The following is a 14,014-nucleotide window of genomic DNA, read 5'->3' on the forward strand; positions in this document are numbered from 1 at the left end:
TCTCCGCTCCCCCTGCCTGTCCTGCCATGTCCCGCACTAACCCCACTTAGTTCTGACACGTTGATCTTTTTGATTTCCGTCGTGCTGCTGAGCTCAACATTTTAAAAAAGAAATTCAACAAAAACTTAACAGAGTTTATATTTTTAAAGTAAAAAAAAGAGATGCAAACAGCCTGACAGTAACCGGTTTTGCAAACTGCAGGTTTGGGAATTTGAGAAAACTGAATATTCACCACCATCTACCGCTACAGCCGGGGCTGCCCCTCCCCCAGCAGCTCAGATTCTGGGCCTCTGGCCCTCGCACCCCAACCCAAAAGCCCAAATAAATGACACCGAGAACATCAGGTACCTTGAGTTGAAATGTATCCTTCCTTGGACAGAGTTACAGAGCTACAGGCGCCCCAGCCTCGGTCCCCTCCTGGAGCTCTTCCCCTCCGTCCTCAGTGGGGAGAGTGAAGGGGACAAAACTCCAGGGCCGCCTGTTGGTGGAGGCCAGGGACCCCCCCCAACCCACCGCGAGCTCTGCCTGTGCTGCTGCTGCGGGGTTTCCCAACCCTGCGCAGGTGGACCTGACCTTCTTAACGAGCTGGAGCCTTCAGAGGAAAGGGAGCCTGGTCCTGTCCTCCAGGAGATGACGGTGATGACTGTCCCGCCATGCACAGATGTTCCTCATTTAATGACCTACTGGTTTTAAGGACTGTCTGGACTTACACGTAGGACACAGGATGGTGGCTTCTTCAACAGTGCAGGACAGGACTTTTGCTGATTATACTCTGCAGTACCCTGCTGTAGTTTGCTGTCCTGTTGTAGACAGAGCTTTGCAAACAGAAGCAAAGTCATCAAGTCGGGGTTTCTCTGACCAGTTCTGTTTTGAACACTGTCATGTGCATGCCATAGACAAACCCTGGTTCAGAGATCAAGTCATTCACCAGGCCCATGGCAGGAAGGGCTCCCGGTCATCAAATGATTTGTGTTCCTGCGACCCATATTCAGATTTAGAACAGAGAAACGTGAGGGCAGTGCGGCCCTAGGTGGCTTCCTCAACAGTGGGTATTGTAACTCTGGCTGCTTGCACTGGGTAGTGTGACTACATGTAAGAGTGACGCAGGCAGAGGCCAGGTCAGCAGGCCGGAGTCTCTTCTGACCGTTTCTTTGTGCTGAGCCTTGTAACATACATACGACAGACAGCTCCTCATTTAGCGAGCGACCTGTTCATTTAATAAACACAACCCGCGGTTAAACGAGAAATGTCCACAACTCCTACCAGCAGCTTCTGAGGAAGAGGAGCCTGTAGTGTTCCTGACAGCCCACAGCACAACGAAGAGGTTTCTGATTTTAAAAAAAAGATGTCAATAGGACCAGGTCAAAAACCCTGCAGGAAAACCTCAAAGAGCTCACACATTTTAAAGATCTAAATATTTTTTTTTATTTAAAGAGAAAAACAAAACTAAACGAAGCAAGACAGTAAAAGGCTAGAAGCAACACAGAATTTCAAGAGAAAAAACATACAGTAAGAGTTCACCAGTTAATAAATCACACATTGTCATCTTACAAACAGCTGTCCAGATTACAAAATTAAAGCATACAAAGTGGCGATTAATACAGTGAGATTGCAGTCAGTTCTGTTCAATGATCCAAGAAAAACTCAGCAATATGGTTCTCTTTCCTACACATGTAAATAAACTTGCAGTTATATCCTTGAGATATAACTCTTCCTCTCTTTTTTACACTAACAATCACGCATTTTAGTTTCCATTACTTCCACAGTTTTTTTTTTTAACTTTTTCTTTGAAGAGGAAAAGAAAAAAGATTGAAAAAAAGGCCAAAAAACAAAACCAAAACAAGACGGACCAAAGAAAAACCCAATGTGACAAAACAAAACAGAGTCATTTAGATCAGGAGGATGGACATAGCATAAAATGAAAAAAAAAAAAAAGGGGGGGGGATTACTAGATGATCAGCAATGGTTACCATTATGCCTCTTGTTATCCTAAAAAGAGTAGCCTATATCAGCTAGTATAAAAGAATTGAACAAAACTGTACATAAGACCAATAAAACCACATTTTAAAAGTATCTTAGACACTCCCATTGCAAAGTGATTATAGAATTGGAAGTTTTAAAGGATAACCTTTAGTCTGTAGTGAGCCCAGGTTACAATTAAAAAATGTTTCTTTATAATAAAAAAGAAAAACACCTACTGTCCGAATTTTTTTTTTTTTTTTTTTTTTTTTTGGTGTATTTTCCTTTTTATCGGTACCGGCGATTGAACTCACGACTGTCTGCTTGCAAGGCAGGTGCTTATGCCACTGAGCTAAATCCCCAGCCCCACTACTGTCCGAATTCTTTGGACATCCACAAATCCCAGATCCACGGATCTTGGAGGTCTGGAAATTTTGGCACGATGCAGGCAAAGCAGAATGCATTGCCTAAGCTTTGTGGGAAGAATTTGTGATCTGTCTTCTGTGGGGTGAGTGCGGGACGTCCCCCCTCCATAGCTCATGATCCCTTGCTGCCTTTGGGGGGCTCATTTTGGTCCCAATTCAGCAATTTGTGAAGTTTTTAGTAACATTTGCATCTTTTTTATCAGTCTATGTTTTTAGTGCACAATGAGCACATCCACCCTGGGGCGCTGGGGCAGGTACAGCATGCACCCCGTGTCCTCCTCACCCCAGTCCTCTCCACACCCTCTCTCCTCACTCCACTTCCCGTTTCCCTTCTTAGAGAAGAGCTCTCTCCCTGCTTCCTCTTGCCTGTCTCTGTTTTTACTCAGGTTTCTCATGTAGAAGAAGCTGTGCACATGGAAGCTGTGTGTCTGGTTTACTTCATTTTATGGTCTCAAGGTGCAGCCACTTTACTACCATTGACTAAATTTACCCTTCTTTATGGCTGTATAGTACTCCATTCCGTGTAAATACCACTTTTCCTTTATCATTCATCTGTTGAGGGACATAGAAGCCTCCTCCAAGATTTAGATTTTAGAGCTGTGCTGCTATAAACACGGGTATGTGTGTATGACTGTAATACACTGTCTTAAGCTCTTTGGGGAAGGAATTTGTTTGTTCCGAAAATTGCAGTGCCTGTCATCCTTGCTGTGGGCAGTTCCTAAAACAGTCATTTCCCATCTTGGCAACATTTCAGTATCACCGTGAGGGTTTGCAGGAATATATCAAATCAGTGTCTGGGGCTGGAACCGTGTCGCGGAAGGGCTCCAAAGCCCCGCAGGGATGCTGACGCTTGTACACTGGGCGCACAGTGGCGGAGGAGGGCAAGACAGCAGCGCAAAGGAGGCGGTGGGTCAGGCCAGGGAGGCTGAGAGCCGGCGTGCGCAGGAGGAGCGCCAGCGCCAGCGGGGAGGGGCTGCCGGGGTTCCGCTCAGTGCGCTCTCCCACAGCGGCCTCCGCACCAGCACGGCAGGGACCAGGAGCAGGTTTAGGCAGGGACCGAGGTCCACCCTCCCTTCGGTGCTGCATCCTCCCAACAGGAAGGTCATCTCCCGAGCCACCAAGGTTCCCGGACTCGGGCGCGCCTGCCTGTTTTCCCGCGTGGCAGCCAGAAAGAGGAGAGGGCAGCGCCCACTGTGCAGCGGGCCATGAAGAAGCGAAGGAAGCCGGGTGACACATGCTGTAATCCCAGCCCTAGGGAGGCTGAGGCAGGAGGATTCTTACAAATTTGGGACCAGCCTGGGCTACAAAGGGAGCTGAAGGCCAGTCTGAACTGTATAGGGAAACCTTGTCTCAAACAAAACAAAACAAAGCAAAACACACAAAACCAAACAGACAGAAAAAGAAAGAAACGAAGTGATCACAGTCGCTAGTGACCAGGTCAAGGGGATAGGGAAGGCAAACTCCTCTTTTCCCTTACGCGCTGATGTCAGTGCATCCCTCAGCAGACCCACAGCTGTGTCAGGGCGATTCCTCGGCTGCTTCGAGTTGGGTGTCATGCACAGTCCTGCCATCGCAGCACTCTGCAGGCCGAGGCAGGAGGATCACAAGTTGAAACCCAGGCCGGACCATTTAAAACCTTAGTGAGACCTTTCCTCAAAATAAAAGCAAAACAAAAAAATGTAAAAAGGGCTGGGGTTGGAGCTTAGTGTGAAGCTCCTGGGTTCAGTGCCCACTACTGCAGGAGGAAAAGAAAAGACGCCTGCTGAAGTGAAGCCTTTTCCTGTCTCCGCTTACATGTCGGGCACGTGGGCCTCCTGGGTTACCGCGGTGGTCAGTCCCTCCTGCTCAACAGATCCCGGGCTGCTGGGCAAGGCAAACAGAATAAACTAAAAGTCGCATCCTTTATATGCAGCCCCGCCTAGCACAGTCTGTGACACACTGAAGATATTTAGAAACGATTTCTGAATGAACCCAATAGCTTAGTATTATAATCAGGGCTAAAAGTATTAGAGGGCAGTAGCTTTAAGTTTCATAAACCAGAAAACTGAGTCAGAGTGTAGGTGAGGGGCTGATGACTGAAGACGATGTCACTTGCTATTTCTAGCTCAGTCTGACAGCGGGCAGTCAACCTGACCCGGGTGTTGAGTTCCCAGGGTTAAGAGGGACAGAGTAACCCTGAGACATGGATTGACTCTCAGTCACCATCTGCCCCTGCCTGGCTGCCGTGACCATAAGCCAGCCATTCAAGACAGGTGGACCCAGAGGCCGCTCTGGAATTCCCACAAGGAGATCCAGTGGATGATGGAAAAGGAAGCTTGGGAAGGGCCGCAGGGGAGCCAGAGCTGACCACTCTCACCCCTCTCTGCGCTTCCGGAGAGGTCACCTGTCAGCCAGCCTGGGGACAGCACACCCCCACCCCTCTGACCACAAGACCCTCCTGAGCCCACCCTCCTGGCCTGCAGGCTTGGGACTAGAAAAATACCCATGAAGCTAGTGCTTACTGTTTGCAAACCCCATCTCTGCGAACCCCCTTCTCGCTAAAACACATGATACCAAAATCAGTGCCTCCATCCTCCTCCCTGCCACAGCTCACTGCCATTTGCAGGCATGGACAGAGGTCCCCAAACGCACAGACTTCCCCCTGAGGCAAGCAAGACCGTGAAACCTCTCTGTTTCAGCTCCTGGACCATAACCCAGAGCCTCTGTGCGGGCCCTGCACAGACCACTCTTTGGAATACTCATTTCTCTGTGGTGACTTTGCTATTTTGGACGCTCCTTATGCCCAGCACCAGCTGCTGCCCGGTGCACCTGGGTATACGCGCCTCACAGTGGATTCGCGCTGGCCACAGGCTCGCGAGGGCTGCGCTCAGTGCAAAGCGCCCACCGGCACAGAGACAGCTTTGCACGAAGATCACCTCAGCAGCCTCATGCACTGGGCAGTTGACAGCGACTAAGGAAGGGGGCTCCGGGAGCCCGAGCTGCGCTGCAGGCCAGCCTCGGCCCCACGCAGGCAGCTCGGGTCGGGCGGCCCGCAGGTGGCGCTGGCGAGCTGCGGCGGACGGGGCCGGGGCGGGGGCTCGGGAGGCGGGGTCGGCATTGGCGCCCGCCCCTCCCCGCCGCCGACCTGCGCCCGAGTGCGGGAGCCGGAGCCGGAGCTGGAGCCGGAGCCCAGAGCCCAGAACCGAGAGCCCGAGCCGGGCGTCCCGCCCGCGGCACCATGGAGGCGCAGGCCCGAGGTGAGCGCGCGGGCCCGGGCGGTGCCGGGCTTTTTCTGCCAAGGCTAACTTTGCCCTGGACGGGCTTGGGGCGCCCTGGGGAGGGAAGTTGGGGGGACTCTGCAGACTCGGGGTGTGCGTGGTGGGGGACGACGGGCGCCCCGAATCTGTTGTGCAGCCCGGCATCCATCTGGGGTCGGCGCCCTAACGGGGGGTGCTTGGGGCTCGGCCACAGTACCCCCAGCGGAACACAGACTCGCGTGGTCGGGTTCTGAGATCAGCGAGCCCCTCGCGGCCCCCCAAAGGGCGGCTTCGGGTCTCGGGGTCGCACTTGGACCAGGGTTGGGGGAAACTTGGGAACCCTTTAAAACGAGAGGAAATGGACCCCAATTTCCTCTGGGGCGCACATGGAGCGCCGCACAGGTAGGAAGGACCGGGACCCCCCGAGGCCGCCTGGGGAGCAGCACCCCGAAGGAGTGGATTGCGGGGTTCAGCCTTTCGGTCTGGAGCCCACCTTGTTTCACAGGGCTGGAAACGAGTGCTTCAGCGCAAACCCAAACCCTTAACTGAAGGGGGGTGGTCGTGACCCCTTGCGTGCCGCCAGGGCGGGAGCGATGGGGACGCGGGCAGTGGGGTCATCAGCAGGTTTGCTGCCCGGATTAAGTGGCCTGGGCAGCCTGAGCCCAGCTCCCCGCTCCTGGTTCCAGCGGCCAAGATCCTGCCAGAGAGCTGTGCCCAGAACTGGCCCTCCTCATTATGCAAACAGGAAAGGGAGCAGAGGAAGGAAGGCCGGAGAGCCCTGGACATGAGGGAAAGTTCCTCGGCGCTACTTGTGCGAGCTCCTTGAGGGCACTTCATTCCCAACATGGAAAGAGAGGTCCCTGGGGTCGGGGAGGGAAAGAAATGGGGCTCAGTCCAAACCCTACATGAGCAGTGGGAATGGATAGCTGGGGAGCAATGGGGCTTCTGGGGGGGGGGAGAGTCCCAAGGGAAAAGTGGGGGCGGGGGATGAATCCTGGCTCAGCTGGCCCAGCAGGATTCTGGCTGAAACCAGGCTATGGAGATGAGACCCCACAGGAGTGAGGGACGTCCTGGAGGAGGAATCTGAGGTGCTGGTGTTTTGCTAAAACTGGATTTCCTGGAGGAAGTCCACAGATGGGTTTAGGAGAAGGTTCAGAACCTGACTGCGGTTGGCAAAGCACAGAATCTTTGTCTCTGATCAAATGCAGATGCAGAGGTCGGAGCCCCGAAGCACGGGATGGTGCCTCTGAGCTCCACATCTGGACTGCCAGCCTGGAGCCTTGGGGAGTCTAACATGATCTCCCTCAGCCGTGGGGGCCTGGCTCTAGTACCCCGAAGATACCACAGTCATCTAGAAAGCCGTGTGGTCTCTGGAGACCCCTAGGCATCCTTGTGTGCTCTGAGTCATCTCCAGGTGACTTACAATGTTTGCTACAGTACAGAGGCCACGGGGACTTCTGTCTCTGTCCTGTGCTGTGTAGAAAATGCTGACAAAGGAGAAAGCCCTGCACATGTCCAGAGGAAATGTATTTTATTATATTTGTGATCCTTGATTGTAGAGATTGAGGGTGCTGAAACCATGGATGCGGATGCGGTGGATGGGGAGATCCATAGCCCTAAGGATGCTAGGGCTCTGGCCCTGGGAATGAGTGGGCGGGGTCTCTGCCCTGGGCAGAAATGTGCCCGAGGGTGCCAGGCCAGGTGAAGATGTGGTCAGTGAAGCTGAGAATAATTCTGGGAGTGGAAAACACTCTTCCGCATTCTAAAGACCACCAGAAGGGCAGATTGAGAGCCACTGGCCTTTCTGCTTTGCTGAATTTTACTTGCTCTCCTTGTGTGCAAATACTTCTGTGGCTTCCTTGGCCAGGCCCAGTGCTAGACAGAGAAAGAGGAGGCTTGATCTCTGCAGAGTAGACGGGGAGACAGATAGGAATCTGGTAGCTGTTTGGTTAATAAAATGTGATACTGCTCGTGTTCATGGTAGGAAGGAGGAAGGCTGCGAGGGTGCCAAGAGTCCCTAGGCGGTCCCGAGGCGGTCCTGGCGGTCCTCTGAATAACCCATTGCCCCTGTGCTTGTGCCCAAGGACTCATCCTGCGGGCCAGAGGCCCACCAGTGTGCGGGGGCTCCTTAATGTTCTACCAGGAAAACAGGCACCATTTTTCTTGTTTGTGGCCGACTAGACAATGAGTAGTAAAGGCTGAGAGTCCTCATCCCACTCCAAGCCTGTGACTTTCAGGGGAGGGAGAAACGCCAGCCCCAGCGCCCCTCCAAGCTGCCCTTGGCTGTCTGCCTCAGCCACTGACCCTGGACTGCAGTGAGCTAACTCCATCTTCTGGTTCCCCAGAACCTGCCCGAATGGCTGTGGCTGCAGGAGCTGCCCTGGCTGGGCTGCTTGGGGTGGAGCTACCCAGAGGTTTCAATTTTCCTTATTTTGGGGTCACTGCTCTCCCTACCCCTTCGTCCCTTCCCCTCCCTCCTAAATAGACACAATAGCTGTACAGAGACTGCTGCAAACTTATGTGTCTTTTGTGGATCCATTAGCGTGAGTCAGTGTTGAACTGTTAAGATTTTGGACCTCTGCTGTGCTCTGTAATTTTATAAGTCAGGGCTGGAGGAAAAGTTCAAAGGAGGGGTTTACAAACCGTAAGCTGCCTTGGAGCTTTTGCTTGTGTGGACAGATATATAAAAAAAGGAACTTTATGAAAGGGATTGGATGGAGCTTTCGTGGGTAGCGACACTAAGTGAATAGTTGTCTCCTAGACCCTAAGACAGATTCACCTATGATTCCCAAGGTATAGGCGTCTATCTTCAGTATGGTTTATTTTGGAATGATCTGGAGTGGAGTGGCTTATTTCTCTGCCTCTCTTCTCCTCTTGCCTCTTGATCTAGAGGAAAGTCAAGCTCCTTGAGGTCAGGCAGCATCTGCCCACAAGATGTGCCCATCCCCCTGAGGTGGCCTGCAGGTAATTTGTGCAGACGGCTGAGTAAATGCGGCCGCAGCTGCTGGACACTTGCCCTTGAGTAAAAGTCCGGAAACAGAACGTGTTATGCTTCTGTGAAAGAGTAGATTACTTCCAGCAAAATGAGGAAACACTCTAGGGGTTCACTAGGACTGAGGAGGGTCTGGGAGCAGCAAGGGATGGGGAGGACAGGACCGCACAGGAAGACAGCATTCCTGCCTGTTCTCACTGGTGCCCGAGGATCCTCTCTCATGAGATGAGTGTGCTTGGGGCTTCCAAAATGGGCTGAAATCACCCAGGGAGACACTGATGGTCTGCAGTTTGCAATGAGCTACGATTCTTGGTGTCTTAAACACAAGTCTGAGCTGTGACAGTTTCCGTTTAGCATGAGTTTGTTGAGTTACAACCCAGCCTAAATCAAGGGGCATCTTGGGAGAGTTTGGGGAAGAATGGATTCTTTTCCTGAAACATGTGCAGTCCTTTAAAATGGCATCATCTGCTCTATTTAAATTATCCTTTAATATCTTATTATTCTAAATGGAAAGGACATTTTTGTTTTTGTTTTTTGCCTTTCACAAAACCTTTAATGTCAAAAAGAAAGCTTTCTCTTCCTTGAAGCCTTGTAAATATTCAACTTAGCAGCCAATATTCACATTCCTGTGGCTGCTGTTACAAATTACACAGACTTAGTGGCTAAAAAAACAACAGAAAGGTATCTGGCCCTTCCGGACGTCGGAAGTCCGAAGTCACTGTTGCTGGGCTGCTGTTGTGGGCCAGCCTCTGTCAAAGCTGCCAGGATACAGCTGCCCCATCCAGTCTGCTCGCCTGTCCCCAGCAGTTGCCAGGTTGCTGTCCCTGCCTGTGGCCGCTTCTCTTCTCTGTCTACTGCAAGCCACCCCCTTCCTGTCTCGAGAGAATCCTTGTAATGGCCTTAATCATGGGGAACCGTTTCCCCACACCCAGACCCTTCATGAGTCCTCTGTGTGAAGGGCACTTTCCACCTGAACTCACGTTTACAGGCCCAAGAGCCTGGGACCCGCTGTCTAGGGTGAGACATTATCCGGCCTACTGTAAACACTATTGTTTCTATTCAGATATCTTACTTAACAGAATTCTTAAAAGTTCGTGAATGACACAGTGTCATAAACACTGGATTGTTCCTGCCTGCTTGCTAATCCCATCAAAGTGAAAATGTCATATCGCTTCATTTTGTTCTTTGCTCACAGAGCAGTTATTTACTTTTGCTCCAGACAGGACTTAGAGCAAGACTTGCAAATCTATAAAGCATGAGAAGTTAATGTGAATTGAAATAAGTGAGAGAAGGTAAACACCAGGAAGTGCAGCGAGGGGTGGTTAACTGGAAAGGTGCATGCAATTCTATCATTTAGTGGATGTTGCATAGAAAGCAAATCCTTGCTTTCTGAACAAAGGATGGGATTTCATTGCAAAACAGTGAGCTGCTGCCCCTCCCTCTTCTTTTCTATTCTCATATTATGGGATTCAAATTACCCAAGGAAAAATTTTATTTTGGATTTTATATTGCATTTCAGGCAATATAAGCATAAGCCTCAAATGATGAGAGGCAGCCTTGATGCATTTCAATTTGTGCTTTCTTTCAGAGCATTAGGCTATTCAGGTTGTCTTCAAAGCTACCTATTGTAGTTCTGTCTTCCCTGGACAGAAGCATTTTAAAGTAAGTGATGAGATATTTGCTAGGTGAAGTCAGTCATGTGCAGCAAATCTTGAGCCAGTATTAGAATTCAACTCTTCATAAACTCTAATCATACCGTGATGGATGGCAGTAGTATTTTGAGACTCCTTGTAAAGTGCTTCTCCTCACGTACACCTTGTTTGGTTACTAAACAGGCAATCTCTGAAAAGTTTCTTCAAAATCAAATTTATAATCTAAACAATCCGCTTTTGTGATCATTGGTAAGATTTTCTACTTAGTAAGATATGGGAAATAATCACTATCACAGCAAATATGGATGTGTTCAAATGAGTGTTTCAGCAAATCCTTAGCGATGGGCAGATTTGCACCAGGTGCTCCTATTTCTGACTCCGAGAGGCAGCAGGGTGTCCCTCACAGCAAAGATTCTGGGGTCAAAACAGACATCCTCGATTCTGACCCTGTTGCTGCCACTGAGAACTCAGCATCCTGAGCGGGTTGTTCATCTCCCTGGGCCTTGTTTTCCCCGTGTGTAAGATGAGGGTAACCCTGAGCCATCACGGGCATTTGACAGTCAGTGCATTGCTGCTGCTTCTGTTCCCGTATGGCAAGAACTTTGTGTGCATCATTTTACCGAGACCTGGGATCACATTGTAGGTGTCTTTGCTCTTAACTCATTTGAGAAATGCAAACTAACGATCTAAGAGCTTAAGGGAGAAAGGCCAGATTCACGTCTGAGTCCTTAAGTCTGGAGTGTTAGCTTAACCCCTGACTGCACTGTCCTCAGTGTGCACCGAGCAGCAAGCGCCAAACGGGAGAGGAGGACGCATTGGCCAAGACCACAGAGGAGACCTGAGCCTCGCTGCTGGGAGCCACAGCGCGCGCGGAACTTGGGAGGTGGCGCCTGTCCCTCCGGGTGCAATGAGCAGGGCGGTATGGGCATCTTAGTGCGTCCCTCTTGATGAATCCGTCTTGTAATTTAACGTGTACAGCACACTCGCAAGAAAGTAGCACTGTCTGTATTTTACTGAGTGAGGAGGGAACTGTGCTGCTTCCTGGTCGGACATGTCTGAGCCTAGACTGAAGTCAGAGAGTCTGACTTCAGGCCCTGGAGTTTAATTGCTGCTGTGTTCTGTCTTCCGAAATGCTTACGCAGGGAGCATGTGGAGTTACAAATCACGATTACACCTTAGCTTCCATGAGGCCAACAGGCTCCCAAAGGGTGGAGGTTAGCCGGGCTGTCCACTTCATCTGTGGGCAGGGAGGGGTCTGGGAACTGGATGTGACTCTGTCCCCGAGACCTTGGGGAATGAGCCTCATGACCTGGCAGGGTAGGGGTGGGATAGTGCTCCTCTGTCAGTAGTTAGCTGATTTTGTTCTCTTTTTAAGGGGAGGAACCCTTTACAAGTCACACAGCATATGATTCTGAAGGAAAGGTCAGTGAACATACGGGGTGGCTCGATAAAGCTTTCCACTTATCTCAGTCCCTTTAAAGTAAATAAATGTTGGGGTCTATGTGCTTGTTTTGGAAAGTACACTCTGTACTGTTCAGGCGTTGAATGAGCTGGGTGTGGAGGCATAAGCTTATAACTCTAGCACTCCGGGAGGCTGAGGCAGGAGGGTGGATAAATTCAGGCCCAGCCTGGGTATCTTAGTGACTTAATGAGACCCAGTGTCAAAGTAAAAAGCACGAGAGAGGCTGGAGATGTACCTCAAGGTAGAACGCTTGTTTAGTATCAATGAAGATCCTGGGTTCAATCCCCAGTATGCCAATCAAGCAACCAACCAATCAATCAGTCCAAAAGAAGGAACCCTAATGAGTGCCTGCCTAATTTATACCCCATGAGCTATTATGGTCGTTTGTTTGTGTGAATCACTTTCATTCAGCCGAACACTGCCCACACATATTAGCGCAGTGGTACTTTAAGAAAGAGCCTGATAAACTTGGGGGGAAAATGAGGAGTCGGAGAAGTTGTCCTCGGCCAGTTCTGTCCCTGTGGATTTTGTTTTCCTGGTCTCCAGTGGCACCAGATGGAGGGTGACTGTTCCAGTAACCCGGAGCTGGCTTCCTAGGGCCACAGACACTTGCCATCCCTGCTGCTCTGGAGTCCCCCAGTGACAGAGCCACTTACTAAGTGGACTGACCTTCAGTGCAGTGAAGAGCACGTGAAAATCATTCATGGTGGTGCAGGCCTGTAACCCCTGAACTCAGGAGGCTGAGGCAGGAAAATGGCTGCAATATGAGGCTACACAGTGAGTTCAAGGCCAGTCAAACTACATAGCAAGACCCTGTCTCAAAAGTGTTGAGTTTCGAGCTTATCTTGAATAATTATGAAGTAAATGTAATTTATTTAATTATGTATTTATTTAAAAGGCTGCAGGACATTTTAATGCATTAGCAGGAAGCTAGAGTCCTCAGGGAATGAGGCTTTTTGCATAGTTTCTCACCGCGTGGGTCCATCTTCACATGCTGCATTTTGAGGCAGAGGAGGTAAAATTTCCAGAACATTACCACAAATCCTCGAGAATGCCCTTAGCCACCAACATTCTGATTCTTCTATAAAGGCAGAGTTCAGGGATGCTGCTGTGGCTGGTAGTGCATTGTGAATGGAAAGTGAGTATGTTTATCACACTCATCTCCAGATGTGACTGTCAGCCCCTATGTCTCAGACAAATTGCATTTCTCAATCTGCCTGAAACATGGAACCTGCTGAGCCCTTGGGAAACTGCCAAGTGTTTTTTTTTTTTTTTTCAATTGGAAACTTCTTCTGTCAATCAATAGCAAGCACACCTTGCCTAGGATCCTCAAAGTAGGACTGATTCATTCGTAAGACAAAGACAGTTTGGGTTGAGGGGCATGAGATGGCAGCTCTTCAGATTTCTCTGTTTTAGAGCCTCTCCATGTTGCATATGGGTGGTTTTTCACCCCCCTCACCACCACCACCATGTGAAGAAGCCCTAACGGGAAGGACCAAGACACCAGCCCCTGCAAGGCTGATTTTAGACCCTGCTGGAAGTTTCTCTTGAGCAAGGCAGGAGAGGAAAAGCTTTGTATCCTAGTCGGCTGTGTGTCTGCATCCACAGACAGGTTAGCAGCAGAACCGTATATATGTGCTGACTCAGGAGTTTTACCTGCACCAGGGCAGGTAAAGGTAAAGTCCAGAAGCCCCGGGCATGCCCCAAGGACTGATGAGATTTGAGGGTTCATACAGCATTGTAATGTGGGGGAGTAGGTGCCCTGCTCTGCAAAGGTGAGCAAGTCCTGGGGGCAGCTCAGGGTTTGATGGCGAGAAGCAGGTCAGGGAGAGAGGGCAGAGCTGCTCCCAGAGAGGGACCTCATCCCCACTGGTTCTTCCAGGAGGCGACTTGTTGAGGCAGGGAGGGGATTTCAGGAATGCAAATTCCTCAGAATAATGTTACGGGCAAAGTGATGCGGTTTAGGGTGACATGGATATATGTTCCACCTGAGGAAGGTTGCCAGCTTAAATAGAGATGTGAAGAGGAAGAGTAAGATGTTATGGGCTTCGCTAAGTGTTGCTGTTTGAGCTGTTGGTTCTCCTGGAGGAGCTTGTCATGACTAGCTTCCCCAGTGTGAGTTCGACCATTGAGGAGCTCTGGGCCTTGGTGGTGAGAGCAGCTGTGGTTCACTTTGGAAGAGCTCTGGTCCTTACATCGAACATTGCTTCCTGGCTCCAAAGGGGGAGAGGTGTGTTGTTTAATCTCCAGGAGAAACTCGTCACACTGGCTTTCTGACATGTACTCAA

At 50.4% G+C, this 14,014-nt stretch overlaps 1 protein-coding gene across 2 annotated transcripts in view; it reads left to right on the forward strand.

Annotated features, from left to right (window-relative positions):
* Positions 1–5,463: 5,463 nt before the first annotated feature.
* The window catches only part of Tpd52l1 (TPD52 like 1), a 63,173-nt gene continuing 54,622 nt past the window's right edge, over positions 5,464–14,014 (forward strand). For both annotated transcript variants that reach the window (XM_005008138.4, XM_003479724.5), the window contains exon 1: positions 5,464–5,620. In XM_005008138.4, the coding sequence (XP_005008195.1) occupies positions 5,602–5,620 (19 nt within the window). In that variant the 5' untranslated portion in view covers positions 5,464–5,601. The remainder of the gene's footprint in view (positions 5,621–14,014) is intronic.

Source organism: Cavia porcellus, unplaced genomic scaffold (assembly GCF_034190915.1).
Source record: "Cavia porcellus strain 051 isolate PalLab524CR breed Dunkin Hartley unplaced genomic scaffold, mCavPor4.1 scaffold_24, whole genome shotgun sequence".
Lineage (NCBI taxonomy): Eukaryota > Metazoa > Chordata > Mammalia > Rodentia > Caviidae > Cavia > Cavia porcellus.